Source organism: Beta vulgaris, chromosome 2, assembly GCF_026745355.1.
Source record: "Beta vulgaris subsp. vulgaris cultivar EL10 chromosome 2, EL10.2, whole genome shotgun sequence".
NCBI classification, from domain to species: domain Eukaryota; kingdom Viridiplantae; phylum Streptophyta; class Magnoliopsida; order Caryophyllales; family Amaranthaceae; genus Beta; species Beta vulgaris.
This window is the reverse complement of record NC_079203.1, coordinates 23,825,155-23,838,250: the sequence shown is the minus strand read 5'-3', so window position 1 is coordinate 23,838,250 and position 13,096 is coordinate 23,825,155. Positions and strand designations below refer to the sequence as shown.

The following is a 13,096-nucleotide window of genomic DNA, read 5'->3' as shown; positions in this document are numbered from 1 at the left end:
ATCCTCAACTCTGCAAGAGAATGCCAATATATATAGTAGAAGGCGGCCTTGATAAGACTTATTTCTAAGAGAACAAGCAAAGACACTCTTGAATGAGAATCATATATAGAATTTCACGTTATCGATGTTTCACTTTTGAAATTGAGACCAGGAAGTTTTCTTAGATAAACTTTCTCTTGCATTTCTTTAGTACTTTGTTGCTTTTAAATTATGCGAAAAATAGATCCAACATCTACTAATACTAGTCACTCCATATAGTATTCATTTATCGACCTAACATATCACTTTAAAGTTAGCATTCAATGATTGCAGGAGACTGAAAACTAGATATTCCTATATATGAAAAAAAGGACCATGATACACAAAAGCTCAATTGAATGCTTCATGTATATACATCACCATCTCCACAAAGAACCTGTATAGTATAATGTACAAATAAAGTAGTTCTCCTGCTAAAAACACATCTACATCATCACATTGTGCCATGTCTTTGGGAAACTTTAAAGTCGCTGAATAGATTGGTATACTATGTATAAAACGAGAGGCAGCAGCACCATTAAGATCAACTAGCAAGGACCCTAGAGCACCGGACATCATTACAAAAGGACCCTAGAGCACCGGACATCATTACAAAAGAATGGTTTGCCTGACGTCAGCACCTCTATTGAAAATCACTCACTTGATACAGATTTGCCGCACAGATGTTCCGACAAGATTTCACAAATATATAACGTTGCTTCCCCACGAAAAGATCATGTACTATCAATCTATGAGCATTCACTTAACTGGTCTGACATCTACAGTATTCACACGAAACTTATACTGGGGCCGGGTATATTCATCTTCTTCATCATAATCATCGTCACTAGAACCATCTTCTACGCTGTCCCAACGTGAATAGTCAAGTCTGGAATGTCCCTTTGGTTTGGGGATTGTTTGCCATCCCTTAGAATGAGAATCAGAAAACTTCTGGCCGCCGTTGGTTTTAGGGGTTAAGAATCCATTAATTGTGTGGACATTTGCCTCAGGTTTCTCAACTGTACCTGCTGCTGTGTTTTTTCCATATTTTCCTTCTCTATCCTCCGACTCCTTGGAGCTTTTCAACATATCTGCATCTATGTCTTCATCCTCTTCCTCAAGCTCACTTTCTACCTCGGGTATTGGAGCAAGTGACTTCCTTGAGTAGAAAAAACACAATCTCAAAAACAGCAAGTGGAGAAAAGAAAGTCTGCAAATAAAAAGGACCTATAGTGATAACCCTTGATGATTGCTATGAAGTACCACCAAGGCATTTACAAGTTTAACTTTAAAAAAAGGAAAAAGAAAACTCAATTGAAATAAACAGCAGCTTTGCAGCATACAGAAGTTCTATTTTATGATTCTGGTGAAACTATATAAAAGTACAATGTTTGCTATCACTTTGTAAAACAAAGCAAGTCAAATTATCTTTTTGTAATAATAAAATTTCCAAAAAAGGTCAGGTTTCCAGAGAAAAAGACTAAAGTGAGAACTACGAAAAAGTGGGAATTTTAATAGAAAGAGATAGATGACTAATGTTGAGTGTTTAATCAGCAAAGTTGCAGAGATATATGACTATAGTTATGGTCTCTTTGGTTAAGACCCAAATTGATGACTAATGTTGAGAATTTTTAATCAGCAAAGTTGCAGAGATATATGACTATAGTCATGGTCTCTTTGGTTAAGTTAAGACCCAAATTGATCACTAAGGTTGGAGAGTTTAATCAGCAAAGTTGCAGAGATATATGACTATAGTTATGGTCTCTTTGGTTAAGACCCAAATTGATCACTTGCTTCTCCAGTATTGCTAAGCAGGATATTACAGGGGAAAACCATTCTCCGGAGACAGAACAAGCTTCTCTCATATTACCTCAAGCAAGTTGTGCGATATTGACCACTGAGCCATAAGCGGAGAATGCCCTCCAGATCAGAAGGGTAAGTGGCCAAGAAAAAAAAAACCAAACACGATTCCTATACAAAGTGTCACACCCACACTCCCATCAAAATCCTCAAATGTATCATAAATTTAAAAACATTTCGGAAACACATTACAGAAATTCAGAAATACATTAATTTATTCAGTAGCATAAACTTGGATTATCAGAAGCGGAGAAAGCCCTCTAGGTCAGAAGGATAAGTGGCCAAGGAAAGTCCCCCAAATCAATTCATATACAAAGTGTCACACTCTCAACCTCCCGTTAAAATCCCAAATTATTTCACCAGTTTAAAACCTTTTCGGAAACACATCATAGATATTCAGAAATACATAATGGATGATCTTCATTTTATTGCATATTCTCTACCAAGATGACACCCATAAAATCATTTAATGTGAATTTAGGTCTAAAAAAATTTCACAAAAAACTCCTCAAAAGATTCTTGTAGTCTAAGTAACAATTTTGTGGTATTTTATGAAGTAAAATGAAGGATAGCTCTAAAATCTCTTGGGAATTAGAGGTTCTCTTGCTAATCGCAGTTAGGAGATTTACACTCGACAAGTGTATTTTTGGTACTCAACCATGAAAAGCAACGCTTTCAAATTTTTTATCAAACCAACTCTCTCTTATAGATGACTAAGGCGTGTATTATTTCTAGAGGATGAGCAAGAAAACCTTGTTCATCAAGCCCCACATGGCCGAATAATTACAAGAGAAAAAGAAAGGAAGTTTCTATAAAAACTAACCTAGAATCTAGTCTAAAAATAAGTAATAACTAGATTTAGAAAAGATAAGCAAAACTTTCCATAAACCTAACTTATTAATTTAGGATAGATTCTTCTAATCTTCTCTACGTTCCTTATTACAACTCATGCTAATTCACCTACTTGGAGCCTAAGTAACCAAATTTCCTAACATTATGGTATTCTTGCTAAATCTACTTAGATTCTAACTCCCCAGGCAGTTCCACAAAATCTTGCCTTCCCGATTCTTCCTCCTCTCCCCTCTTCCCTCTTCCCTCTTCCTCTACACCTGTTCATTCTCTGCATAATCTCACATTCCTTACCTATAAAATAATTATATGAGGCCATTCTCTGGTAATCACAAAATCCATAAAATTCATTGTTTTTCTCAATCCTTATACAGCAGAGGTTTTATAACAAATACAATTAATTTTTGGTTTGATTTCATAATTATTCCAACCACGTGATAAAGAAGAGGAATGGAAAGGGCAATCTCAAGTTCAACTCGCAAAGGGCGATCTCAAGTTCAAACAAGATGACAAACAAAAAAAGTATTTCTTTTAAACATCGTAATTGACCAACATTCAAAATTGACTTTTTCAATTTGATTGTGTTATGATAAGTCAAAATTCAATTAATTCGAATCAAGACAAACCTACAAATCTTATTTCTTAAAAATTTGACTTTACTCAAAGTTCACTCAAAAGTTTGGTATTAGGAAACAAAAATAACAAGAATCCATAACATTTTTCATTTTAAAGTATTGAATACTTTCTGAAATTTACTTTAAGAATTATATTTTCGAGAAATATGCCGACAAAATTGACAACAATTTCACATTCGAAAACATATTTACATAGTGTTTTGTTTTTTAACAATTTTTTTTTTTTTTTGACAAAGGGTAAAGAAAGGATAGAAAATCAATCTTCTCATGGAATCAGAATTTGAAAAAAAAAATATTTTTACATGAAATAATTACAGTGTTTTTTTTCTTAATAAGAAAAACTTCCAAATTATATGAGAAACTCTCCCAGATTCACATGCACAAGAAAAATGAAAAATTTTGAAACTCACCCCCTCAATTGCATTTCGAAATTTATGTTTTTCTTCTCCAATTATTTCTTGCTCCACCTTCAATAATCCTCTTAGTGATTTAATTGATCGGAAATGCTCCAATTGTTAAGTAAAACTTTCTTCCCCTATCTCCAATTATAAGGCTTCCATTTATATATAGAGAGAGGAGGGACGGAAGATAGAGAAAGAAGAAAGATGGCGGTGGATGGGAGACACCGGTGGACTGGTGGTAGATAGGGAGAAGTACATGCGGAGGTTTAGAGAGTGAAATTGGGGGGTGAAGAAAATGTGTAGAGAGAGAACAACTGAACAATATGACCACAAGAGAAAGGCATACATCAATATTCAATATATTCACACAAGTACTCATATAGTGGAAAATTGATTAAGGCACTTAGTGTGACCTAAATGACTAAGATATCCTATTTACATCAATATTTTCATGTCTTGCAATTCCATGGCTCGGTGAATAACGATGCACGCAAGATAAATTGTGATTTATGAAAAAGCAAGTTCTAGATTTTGAGTATCTTATAATAGGGATTTGGAGAGCTAATAAGGGATGTATGAAAGGATTATTTGGGGTTGTGATACATGCAAAGTGTGTACATTCGTATAGTGGAAAATTTATTAAATTTACTTATAGTTACATATGCTAAATTATAATATTTCAAGGAGGCAACTTTTGTAGAGAGAGATGGCTCTGATATATATTCCATCCTTTATATTGTTTGTGTCAATTCTGTTGGAATGACAGTACAATCTCTATTATATATGTCAATATAAGTAGGACACCAAAAATTAGTAAAAAGAAAAAAAAAGAACTATTAAAGAATATTAACCACTTCATTTGTACAAATATAATAATAAAATAGAACAAAAAAAAAGCCAAAAAAATAACCGCAGAAGTCTTATTCAATATCAAATAAATCTTTTTTCAAATAAAAAAAATAAAAATAGTCCCCTCAAAAAAAAAATCTCTAGTTTAAGAGAAACTAACAACTGAATTTCCTCCCTAAAAACACTAAATTTCAACCAAAAAAAGAGCATTCCACTGTATAACTACACGACAATTTCTCAAAAACTCAAAGAACCAAGGAAGAAGCATAAACGGCGAGGTGTGAATTCCCTAATGTTTGTCTTGAGATCAAGCAAAATAAGCAGTCAACGCCAAAAATGTCAATGACGGAAAAATGGAAAAGTTTATCTCCCAAAAAAAATTTGCTCAACGTAGTAAGTTTCAAAAAGAATTAAAAGGCTATTTTTTTGCAAAAAGTGAATATAAAAGGTTGCATCTTGACAAAAAGTCTAATTCTTTTTTCTCTTTGCATGCAATCTGATATTTGTCTTGAGACTACGGGCCTGTTCTCCCCAGCTTTTTTTCAGTTCAGTTCAGTTCAGTTCAGTTCAGTTCAGTTCAGTTCAGTTCAGTTCAGTTCAGTTCAGTTCAGTTCAGTTCAGTTCAGTTCAGTTCAGTTCAGATCAGTTCAGTTCAGTTCAGTTCAGTTCAGTTCAGTTCAGTTCAGTCATCAGTTCAGTTCAGTTCAGTTCAGTTCAGTTCAGTTCAGTTCAGTTCAGTTCAGTTCAGTTTCAGTTCAGTTCAGTTCAGTTCAGTTCAGTTCAGTTCAGTTCAGTTCAGTTCAGTTCAGTTCAGTTCAGTTCAGTTCAGTTCAGTTCAGTTCAGTTCAGTTCAGTTCAGTTCAGTTCAGTTCAGTTCAGTTCAGTTCAGTTCAGTTCAGTTCAGTTCAGTTCAGTTCAGTTCATCAGTTCAGTTCAGTTCAGTTCAGTTCAGTTCAGTTCAGTTCAGTTCAGTTCAGTTCAGTTCAGTTCAGTTCAGTTCAGTTCAGTTCAGTTCAGTTCAGTTCAGTTCAGTCAGTTCAGTTCAGTTCAGTTCAGTTCAGTTCAGTTCAGTTCAGTTCAGTTCAGTTCATTCAGTCATCAGTTCAGTTCAGTTCAGTTCAGTTCAGTTCAGTTCAGTTCAGTTCAGTTCTTAGTTCAGTTCATCAGTTCAGTTCAGTTCAGTTCAGTTCAGTTCAGTTCAGTTCAGTTCAGTTCAGTTCAGTTCAGTTCAGTTCAGTTCAGTTCAGTTCAGTTCAGTTCAGTTCAGTTCAGTTCAGTTCAGCTGTTTTATGCCGAAGAGAACAGGCCCTACATGTTTCCGCTTAATTGTCTTGGTCTTCACGGATTTCCAAATATCCACTATATTAAAATTACAAACTACTAGATTTCCTAATCAATGATAGTATATTTAGAATCCCTAACTTAGAAATCATTGTCTTTTTGTCCCCCTACAATGAAATCTTTTTATTAGTCATAAATTATCAAAATCATAAAATAAAATGAAGGTTTCAAATAATGCTATATAAGATATTTTTCTTTAACAGACTTTGTAAATAATTTTTCTTACAAATTATTTATAGATGTAATTATGTAATTAATTTAACTTACATAACAATTTTGGCTAGTATCTTATATATCTAAATTCTAAAAGATTTAGCAAGAATCTAAGTTCAAAATCAGTTAGGCATCTATACAATGATATGGAGGCCATCGTTCTCATACTATACCAGCACAAACGTCAATCAGCATTCCATAACATCAAAAACTTAGATTCGGATACCTATTAGGGAGAGGAGGACATACCAATTGTGTTTTTAAACGTGCCTGAAGGTTTACATATACTTCTGACAAGGGATTCAGCTCAAGGAGACGATTGACATCAAAAAGTGCTGACTGATACTCCTTCAATGTGACCAAAGTTTGAGCACGCAACATCAATGCTCCAGTGTGCTTATTATCCAGCTCAAGAACAGATGTACATTCATCAGCTGCCTACAGCACCAGCAGTATACTTGTTTAGGAAATTTACAAATTCCAAAAGTAATTCAAGCACAGGTATATATCAACCAAATTATATAGTAAAAATTAAACTTTGGCACGAAAACTGCAATTGTGTACTGCAATTAAACAGGGAAGTGTTGGATTCATTCCTCATCTTTCTTCCTTCCCATAGTCCAGAGAAAGGTTCCGACCTCCACTTTTCCCCTTTATAATGATCTTTTTATATCTTTTGGAACTATAGATTGATTTCACAAGAGTAGATAATTGAATAAGCAACCTCAACTAATAAAATGTTACTCATCTGCAAATGCAGATTAATGGGAGACTGATCTTCTAACCGATGTTGATATTTAAAAATTGAAAGTGTAGCAATCATTCAACACATTTGAAAAAGCTAATGTCAAGCACTACATTAACCTTATTTTTCGTTTAGCAAAAACAATACACCTGATGAGATGCGTGTTGGCTTTCCCGGGAAACAAAAACTTAGAAATTTGCTTCTAGGATTAGTTTCAGACTCTCATAAATACTCTATAACCTTTGCTTCAGAATATCAGAACGATGAATAATGTGCACAGATCATTACAACAGCAATAAAGAGTCACAAGACTACATAACAACGAACCATCCATTGACAACCCCACAAAATGAGACTTGCAGTTTTCAATAACCAAGCCAGAGATGCAAATGCTTCTTAATTACCATATAAAGCAACTAAAGGGTGATCATTAAAATGCACTCGAAGGGTTATTAGCACAAATTTGAAGTTCATTAGCAAATACCTCCTACTAAATTCAAAAGTTGATACGCAATTATGCTACCCGTTATCTACATTCAAACTCAACCAGAATTGGCCAAATGTTATCAGAGTAATTGCCCTCAAATACGATAAATTCTGACACTTGCACGGAGCCTATATTAATTAACACGCTTTTTTAGATCTTATTCCATGTTAGATCTCTATTCTACAATGACTTTAGTGTTCCCTTAAAATACCCAAAATGCCCCTATGTAATAAATAATTAAATTATTAAGAAAATGTCATTGTTTTAGTGATGAAATAAATTTTTAAGCTTTTTTTCCTACCAATTACGTCATCTGTACATCAACACACACATCGCAAGCATATAGGACTAGTATCTATTGTTTGTTGCGATCATTCATCATTCTTCACATATATTCTTTTTTTACATAACTCATAATTATTTTGTTTTTTCATTTCTACATACTAATTTTCCCAACTAATTCTATCATAATTGCTTTGCACAAATGCTCTAACCCGAAGTGCAAAATTAATAAAATCGAATTACAAAGGATGTTTTAACTAAAATAATACAAACTTTTAGCTCTTCACTGACAATAATACAAACTTTTGATTATCATGTAATAATACAAACTTTTGCAAAAATTTCCCCAGGTAGGTCAATACCAGTTGTTAACTTGTTGCGGCAGGTTACTATGATAAATGTCATTATCTTATTGGTTGTTTTTAAAAAATTTATTTCAATTTGAAAAACAAAAAAACCCTAACATTTTCCTTTTTTTTCTATCTTCGGTTGGCCCCTCCACTCTTTTTCTCCCTCCCCTCCCCTCCCCCACCCCACCCACCCCTTCCCTGGCCACACCCTCCCCCAACCGTTGCTCTCTCTTCCTCCTGCCCTCCAGCCCCTCCTCAACCACGAACCAATTCCACAGTCCCTCCCCCCACCCCGAAACCACTCCCCAGTACCTCCCCCACCCCATAACCACTTCCCCAGCCCCACCCCACCCGAAACCAGTCTCTCTCTTCCCTCACTCACTATCTCGTGTCTCTCATCTCTCCTAAAGCCGCTATTTTTCGCCCTCTTTATCACCGCGGATTCTCTTCTCAGTCATTCTCCCCTCTGCCATTGCATTCCCAAATGTCGAAAACCCCTGGCCAAATTGGTTGAGCATGATTGATGATTTTGTGTTAAGTTTTCGTTCACTTTTAGATGTTAATTTCTTTCATTGTTCATCTAATTGAAAGATGTCAAATTGTTCCCCGTTTTTAACCATTTACAGCAGTTAAGTTAAATTATATGATATTGATGTTTTTTATTTTTTTTGCTCTCATTCTCACGTTGCCAGTCGACAGGAGGTGGCACGCGTCAGTTCGTCAGTTCGAGCCTTCGAGGAGGAGCGGATGTGGTGGGTCTAATTTCGAGTCAAGGTGTTGAAATTGTGGTGGGTGGTGGATGTAGGAGCTCAATGAGTATTAATGGCGGTTGTGAAGGAAGAGGAATACGGGGCGGTCTGGTGAGTGTTGCTTCGTCGTCCGCCATTGATGATGGCTACGCTTTTTTTTGTGGTCTCATGGTTTATGTGGTAATACTCGTAAAGGAAAACCCACAATTTTGCGGTTTCAGGTGGTTGGGGGAGAGGAAGGAGAGAGAAAGAGGAGATGGAGATTAACGGAGGTCAAGGAGAGGTCATGAGGTACTGGGTGGGGTTAAGGGTGGTGTTTCAGGTGGCTCGGGGGTGGCTTCGGGATTCGGGGTTGCCTATTATGGTGGTCTTGGGATGGGGGTGGTTTCTTGGTGGGAGGGGCTGGTGGGTTAGGGTGGGTTCAGGTGGTTGGGGGAGGGAGAGGAGAGAGAAAAAGATTTAACCTGTTTTACAGGTTATAAGTCAGGTTACAAGTCACATTGACCTACTCTAGGAATTTTCATGTAAAGTTTGGTATATTATATAATAATCAAAAGTTTGTATTATTGCAAGCGAATGGCCAAAAGTTTGTATTATTCTAGTTAAAAAATCCAATTACAAAACACTGGGAATAATAATTTCTTATCACGCTTGGAACGCAATTAATTCAACAATAAGTCTCTGAAGAGACCATTTCACGTTAACACTAACGTGAGGCGTGATGATTCACAGACGTTTAATTATGATCTAGCTGTACAATTAAACTAAACAATAAAAAATATTAACTAATTGCTAAAATTGTGCACCTATTTTGCAAAATAACTTTTACTGAAAATATGTTAACTAATAAATTAAAACTCATAACTATTAATTAATAACCATAATAATCGACCCAAAACCATAACATCACCCAAACCACCATAATCATATCCTAAAACAATAACTTTTTATCTAAACCTATAACTAAGAATCCAAAACAATAACTATTAACCAGAAAACCAAAACAAATAACAAGCGAACCATAAGTATTTAGGATCCACCCAAGACCATATTTTATCTCAAAAATTATAACTAATAATATGAAAACTATAACTAACAATTAATAATAATTAAAAAAACCAAAACTATCAACCTTAGAAATATAAACTTTTTCCCATAACCATAACTATTACTAATAACATGAAAACTATAACTAATAAAGTGTAAATAATTATTAATAACTATTAACCTTACAAATATAATTATTTACCCATAACTATTCACATAGAAACGATAACTAATTACCTCAAAATCATAAATACCTACCCAAATCATATATTACGACGAAAACTATAAATATCTACCTAAAAACGATAACTCATAGAGTCTAGACTCATTGATAAAGGGAAACAATGAGCTTTGAGAATTGAGAATATACCTTTTTTTTTAGGAAAATTAACAATATACTTACTTGACTTTGATGATGTTGTTTAAGTGGGAGAAACCAAACTACGCGAAAAAGAACGTTAGTTGAAAGTTTCAAATGTTCGAAAAAGAAAGCGATGTAAGCTTTAGAGAGAAATGGAAGTTGGGTGGAGGAGAGGGAAATGGCACTCCAGATAGGAGAGAAATGGCAAGGGTAGAGGAGAGGTAGATGAGGCCTCAAGACATGGCCACGTGCCAGTTCAGCTCGGCGTGAACCTGAAGTGGTACCGATCTGGTTGGTTGGTTTTTCTCAAACCTGAACCGGATCGACCCGGTTCAGCTCGGTTGAGGGCAGACTGGGCCAGTTCTTTTTTTTTTTTTTTTTGCGTAAATGAAAATGTCTTTTGATATTTATATTTTAATTTTATACGCACTAGCATTTACAATAAATAATTTTGGATACCGTCCATATACACTAGTGTTTTTGATAATTGGGCCGAAGATGACGTATGTTTATGCATTTTTTCGACTGGCAGGTTACAGTTTACAGTCCTGTTGAGGGCAAAGTGCGGTTCACGGTCCGATTTAGGGCTAGGGCCCGGATGGTTTCCTCACTCATCAATTTGGCCCATGCGAATCCTTTTGGTTGTCCGGGCCGATTCACGGCCCGTCATCTCGCGGTCCAGCCGGTCTTTTAACGGGACGGTTCATGTGGGTCCGGTTAGTCCCGCTCAATGGCCACCTCATTATAAGGGTTGGCAAAGAAGAGTGAAAATATAAATTGAAGGGAAAATGTGATGGTTTTACTAGCATAACTATTATTTCCTCCGTTTCATTCTAATCTACATACTTACACTTTTCACGCATGCCAATGCAAAATGTTGAGTACATATATCTTTAGTTTTGTATTTGTAAACATTATAAAAAGTACATAATAAAATACATGTTATGATGAATCTAACAAGATCCCACATGACTATATTTTCATCCATGTATAAATCACAAATGATTGTGGAAGTGAAATTTGTGAATAGTGTAAAATATCAAAGTGTGTAACAATTAAAATGAAACGGAGGGAGTACATCCTAGCACTTAATTAATTCCACCATTAGCATGACACCAAATCACTAATTGGTCTCACGTTAACACTAATGTGACACCGTCTTTCTCAACAATTTGTGTTAATTCAAAGACTTACCCTACAAAATAAAAAATGAAGCAAAATGATTGAAATACTATTGCAACATTCAAAACTAACCTTCCGCAATTTTCACCACAAAATTAACATTTCCCTAAAAAATTGAAATAATACGGCAAAATTCGAAACCAACCTTCTCAAAATCGTGCAACTTACACTACCAAAATCAACAATTTCCTAAAAAATGAAAGCAAAAGAACTAAAATAATAATATCACAACATTCAACACTAACCTTCTTAAAGTCGTGCAATTTAAGAAAGCAAGCAGCGCGATTGCTATGAAGAGCGATCTTCTGAGCTTTAGCCTTCGCAACAGCAAGCGCATCCGAATACAGCCCTAAGGCTTCGCTGTAGCGCCCCTCACGGTACATCTGGTGAGCTCTTTCCACCTTAATCAGAGGCGCCGGAGTTGCCATCGTCTTCAATCAAGCAAGAAGTCAATCAATTAAGTATGAGGTTTCTTAGTAGAGAAAAACGAAATTAATCTACGAATGGAGAGGATTTTTGGATTGAATTGGAGCAATGAAGAAGAAATCAGCAACGAATATGTTAGAGAATTGAGATTGCAAAACCAAAAGAGGGGAAGAAAAGTGTGAAGGTGAATTGAGGAAGACTAAGAGGAAGTGATCGCGCGGAAGGAGAGAGAAAACAGGTTGGGGTTGGAGTTAGAATGGCTGCAGAATTATTGCAGTCGAGGGAGCCTCTCTCTCTCGGTCTATGGAAGTGACGCCAGCTCATTATTTTGCAATAATGATATCAAATCTCTATCACTTCATTGGTTTTTTTTAAACTAGTTATTAGGCTCCGGCTATGCCCCGGGTAAGAAGAAAATTTCATTTATTAATATAATATTTTATGATAACAACACTACATACAACTTAGCCTAGTGGTTAGAACTTTAGTATATGTACTTGAGGTCTTGGGATCAAACCCTATATTATGTAAATTTTTTTTTATTATTGTACGTGGATTACATGAACTAAAACTCCCTAGGGAGAGCGCCACGTGGCACAATTTCTTGTATTCGCACGCCTTTTAATATATTTGTATAGATACAATAAACTAGTTTTTGTACCCGTGCAAAATGCACGGGAACTTTTTTTTTTTAATAAGCATGTTTATATACCAACTACAGTAAAAGCATATAAAAGATTTTCTACGTCCACTCGATTTAATATACGTTTATGTACTACTCGAAATTCAAATGCGTTTAACCTCTATACCATATTAAATTAATAAACTTTGAACAGTGTATTGAAATACAGAATAATCCTATACATATTTAACCAAGAACAAAGCATCAATGATGCACTTTATACAGAAAGACAAAAAATGCTCCTTTATGTTAATTATGAAGTTGTTTTGCAAATACATGACACTCTTAGGTTGTAGAAGACTTATTTGTATATGTCATTAGCTACAATATTAGACATATCATGTTTTTTCTCACAAATCAGTATTATTATACACTTTCTACCCGTGACTTTAGAAATGACCACATAAATTGGCTATGTGATGTGATTCTTAATGAAGAATTCACTTAGTTAGGCTCTTTTATGTAGTTTAGTGGATGTTGATATTGAAAGTTTGTATTTTTTTGTTGTTTTTATTTAGTTAGTAACTGGATATGGAGAACTCAGGCGTATTTTCGGCTCACAGTTCAACTAGGGTTTTGGATTCACTCCTGAAACAAAGGTGGATTCTCTCCTGAAACT

The 13,096-nt window shown here is 35.2% G+C and overlaps 1 protein-coding gene across 1 annotated transcript; it reads right to left on the bottom strand.

Annotated features, from left to right (window-relative positions):
- Positions 1-369: 369 nt before the first annotated feature.
- LOC104884171 (uncharacterized) lies at positions 370-12,106 on the bottom strand. Its single transcript, XM_010668770.4, has 3 exons — positions 11,615-12,106; positions 6,416-6,604; positions 370-1,173 (listed from the first exon to the last, which is right to left on the bottom strand). The coding sequence occupies exons 1-3, from the start codon at positions 11,795-11,797 to the stop codon at positions 778-780; spliced, it is 768 nt and encodes a 255-aa protein (XP_010667072.1). The 5' UTR covers positions 11,798-12,106; the 3' UTR covers positions 370-777.
- Positions 12,107-13,096: the final 990 nt, after the last annotated feature.

What these genes read in the sequence shown, in the direction of transcription:
- LOC104884171 (XM_010668770.4), bottom strand. Translation starts at nt 11,797, where the DNA reads ATGGCAACTCCGGCGCCTCTGATTAAGGTGGAAAGAGCTCACCAGATG. An exon ending in AATTGCACGACTTTAAGAAG is followed by an intron (nt 6,605 to 11,614) that starts GTTAGTGTTGAA and finishes CTGGTGCTGTAG; the next exon opens with GCAGCTGATGAATGTACATC. An exon ending in CACGTTTAAAAACACAATTG is followed by an intron (nt 1,174 to 6,415) that starts GTATGTCCTCCT and finishes TACTCAAGGAAG; the next exon opens with TCACTTGCTCCAATACCCGA.